The 3,265-nt window shown below is 41.3% G+C and overlaps 1 protein-coding gene across 1 annotated transcript; it reads left to right on the top strand.

Moving 5' to 3' along the window:
• Positions 1–255: 255 nt before the first annotated feature.
• Positions 256–1,689, top strand: SARC_13686 (hypothetical protein; the record flags this gene model as incomplete). The annotated part of the gene is made up of 4 exons (XM_014292184.1): positions 256–357; positions 952–1,072; positions 1,227–1,358; positions 1,486–1,689. Coding segments are annotated over 4 exons (559 nt in total), but the record flags the coding sequence as incomplete, so codon positions are not given.
• Between the last annotated feature and the right edge of the window lie 1,576 nt (positions 1,690–3,265).

Here is a 3,265-nt window from a genome sequence, read left to right as displayed (position 1 = left end):
TATATATATATATAATAATATATATATATATATATATATATATATATATATATATATATATATACTATATATAGTGTATATATATATATATATATATATATATATATATTGTGTGTGCGTGTGTGTGTGTGTGCAACGAAGCGGCCTTTGAGTTTTCACATAGCAGAAGATGGCATCAGAATGCACCCTCCCGCACAGTATAAAAATCTGACTGATGCTAAAATTTCTTTTTGTTTCTTGTATTTGTGTGTGCAGCTCACATTTTTCAAACACGGCGAAGGCGCGACCGCGGTTTCAGGCAGACAATGAAGGAGTTGTGGAGGAATATAAAGCACGCATGGACGAATTACTAAGCAGGTATGTAGAGAAATAGAAGAATTACTTTGTTGGTGGGTATGTTTACTGATTTGATAGGGTAAGCAACTCTGCGGGGATGCACACTATCTTGTTAAACGCTTATGTATGCAAGCATGTACTCTCGCATGTATTCATGCACATATGTCGTATACACAGGAAGTGATAAATCAAGCCACGTGTATACGAAATTTTCTACAGTGTCTTTGTTATACCCGTCGGCGTATTATATCCATGATCGCCCCCAGTGTTGTCGATTTATTTTTGCGCGTATCCGTTGCTGCATCTCTGCGATATGTCCGAGTGTTTTGTAAGTGTTTTTTTACATGTACATAAGAACCTATCAAATGTGTCTGGTGTGAAGGTTACGTTAATGAATTGTATAAAATCTTCTGGGTATCCGGCGTGAATATAAAACACTCAGGCTGTATTTGGTGACCAAGACACTTCCAAAAAAAAGATAGTATGTGTCAAGTTCTCGGAATGGAGGTGTATTTGATACAGGTTTTTCTTTTGTCAAACACTGAAACCATACCTTAATAGCTGTGATGATATCATTCACATCTTCAAATATTGTGCCTGCAATTCTGTATCCAGGATACGATCATGTGATAGTGATATACAACGCCTCAGAGACAAGCTGGCCAGCATTATAGCCAGTGAGAAATCCTCGACGCAAAGCTTACGGGATGCTAATGCATCGTTGGTTAAGACTCAGGTGAGTTCTAATTCATACTAGTTGTGGAACCACATGCTGTACCACTCACTCAAAGGCCAGCTCCGAATGTTTTGCTTGTGTATTTAAAATCGTTACAGATCACACACTGATGTTGTATATTAACAGATTATTGTTTGCTTCTGGTACCGAACAGCGCACCATCAATATGTACCAGTCGCAAAGAGACGAGTTAGCCGAAGACGCGGACAACGATCAGTACGACGAAACCATCAAGGCGTACGAAGCGAAAATCGCCGAGCTCGATGAACAGTTGCATGCGCTTGAGGTAGGACACGCCTCTTGGACACCTCGAGCCTTATTCTCATCGTTGCTAAGAAGAATATAGCTACACAATATAGGGTACCACACACTGAATTCACAAATACTTTTTTCGTTCCTCGGGTGAAACACAGGCCAGCAAAGAAGACCTCGACGTGAAGATCAAAGAGAAGCAGAGCAGTAATGCTGACTATCTCGAAGAACTGACGGGCATGAAGAAGGACGAGGAGAAGCGCAACCAGGCCGTGGAGGAGAACAAACAACAGCTCACCAACATTGCCGAGAAATTACAGGCCAACATGACAGAGATACAACGCTGTACACAGCAGATTGTGAAGGTTTGTGTTGTGACCGTGAGTGGTGTATGGCATTGTGTTTAGTGTTGGGAGTGTCTGGAAATGTTGTTTAGTGAGTGTGGTGTGTCGAACTTTAGCACCTTTTTACCAGCATTGTCTGTGGGTGTCATGTACTATATCGAGTTTTATAGTGACATGCTGTGTTCACTTTCATAGTGTATGTGGGCGGTTCATCTCAGTCACCAGCTCACCAACATTGCCGATAATGTATAGGCCAGTGTGGCTAAGATACACTGGTGTACATAGAACCAAGTTGTGTGTATAGATTTACTCCAAAGTATGGGTTTGATCGTGGTGTATGTTTTTCTTTACTATATGTTGTTCAGTAAATGACGTCACTGAAAAGTCAAATATCAATTGCCCCTCGTAGTTTCATATCTTGAATTACGGTATCGTATACAATTGTTGACACGTTAAGTTTGACTGCATAACATGCTGTTCTTGTGAAATTATATTATTACCATTTGCATGTGCATCGATATGTCTCGAATCACCGTATACTATACGCATATCACTGATCGCATATACATGTATACATATTTACACGCGCATATAGATATATAAATACATATATATATATATATATATATATATGTGTGTGTGTGTGTGTGTGTGTGTGTGTGTGTGTGTGTGTGTATATATGTGATCTAAATGATATATGCATTTGGTCCAATACCAACACGGCAGTTAGAAGAAACGAAAGCCTCGTTGGAGGAGGAAGCACACACAGCCGAGCAAGAGTGTCAACACGAGCGTGAGATTGCATTGCAAGCATGTGACGAACTCACACCCGAAGAAGCCCCAGAAGTGTACGAACGCATGATTGTGGGCAAGAAGAGAGCCCTGGACGCTATGGAGAAGCAGCAGGTGTGCTAGTTACAGTGTTGTAGCTGTATGGTGAAGTGCGAGTGTGTATGCAGGTGTGTGGTGTATCAATAGTGTACTATGCACTGCAAGTGTGCAAGTCCCTTGCACCCGAGGTTCTCAAGAAGCTTGCACCAAAGGTACTACTGGATGCTATAGGTAAATGGCAGGTACATGGTTTTGTTTACCCTAGTTGTGATTTACGGGTAACACCACACGTGATGTTTAGGGTTTTGAACCCTACAACCATTTGCTGTTCATTAACCAGAAGCCCACGTGCGCATGGTTGCGGTTAACAAGCAGTACTCGGCCACAATAAGAAATCCATCGCTAATCTTGTGAAAATACGTAGGTACAAGTGTAGCTCGACCTTTACCACCACTGTTGTCCACGATTTGTGAGTGCGTATGTAGTCAAAGTGACAGGTGTCGATCATAGCTAACCTCTGTCCATATATGTATCGTATTCGGCCATATCTATTTTTCTTAAGAGCCATCCGTAGTCTGAGTCAGTGATGTTGAATGCCTACAATACCCGTCGCTCGTATTTCTATCGTGAATCTCACACATCCCAGACTCAACACGCACCCTCGTGACACTCATTTTAGTTCCAGATTTTCACAAGGTCTCATACTCTCAGCCTGTTTATCATTACATACGGCTGTAGCATCATATCGACCCTACTTCTAACACAT

Source organism: Sphaeroforma arctica (genome assembly GCF_001186125.1).
Source record: "Sphaeroforma arctica JP610 unplaced genomic scaffold supercont1.3594, whole genome shotgun sequence".
NCBI classification, from domain to species: Eukaryota; class Ichthyosporea; order Ichthyophonida; genus Sphaeroforma; species Sphaeroforma arctica.
Note: the sequence above shows the minus strand (reverse complement) of the source record. Positions and strands in the feature narration are given on the sequence as shown.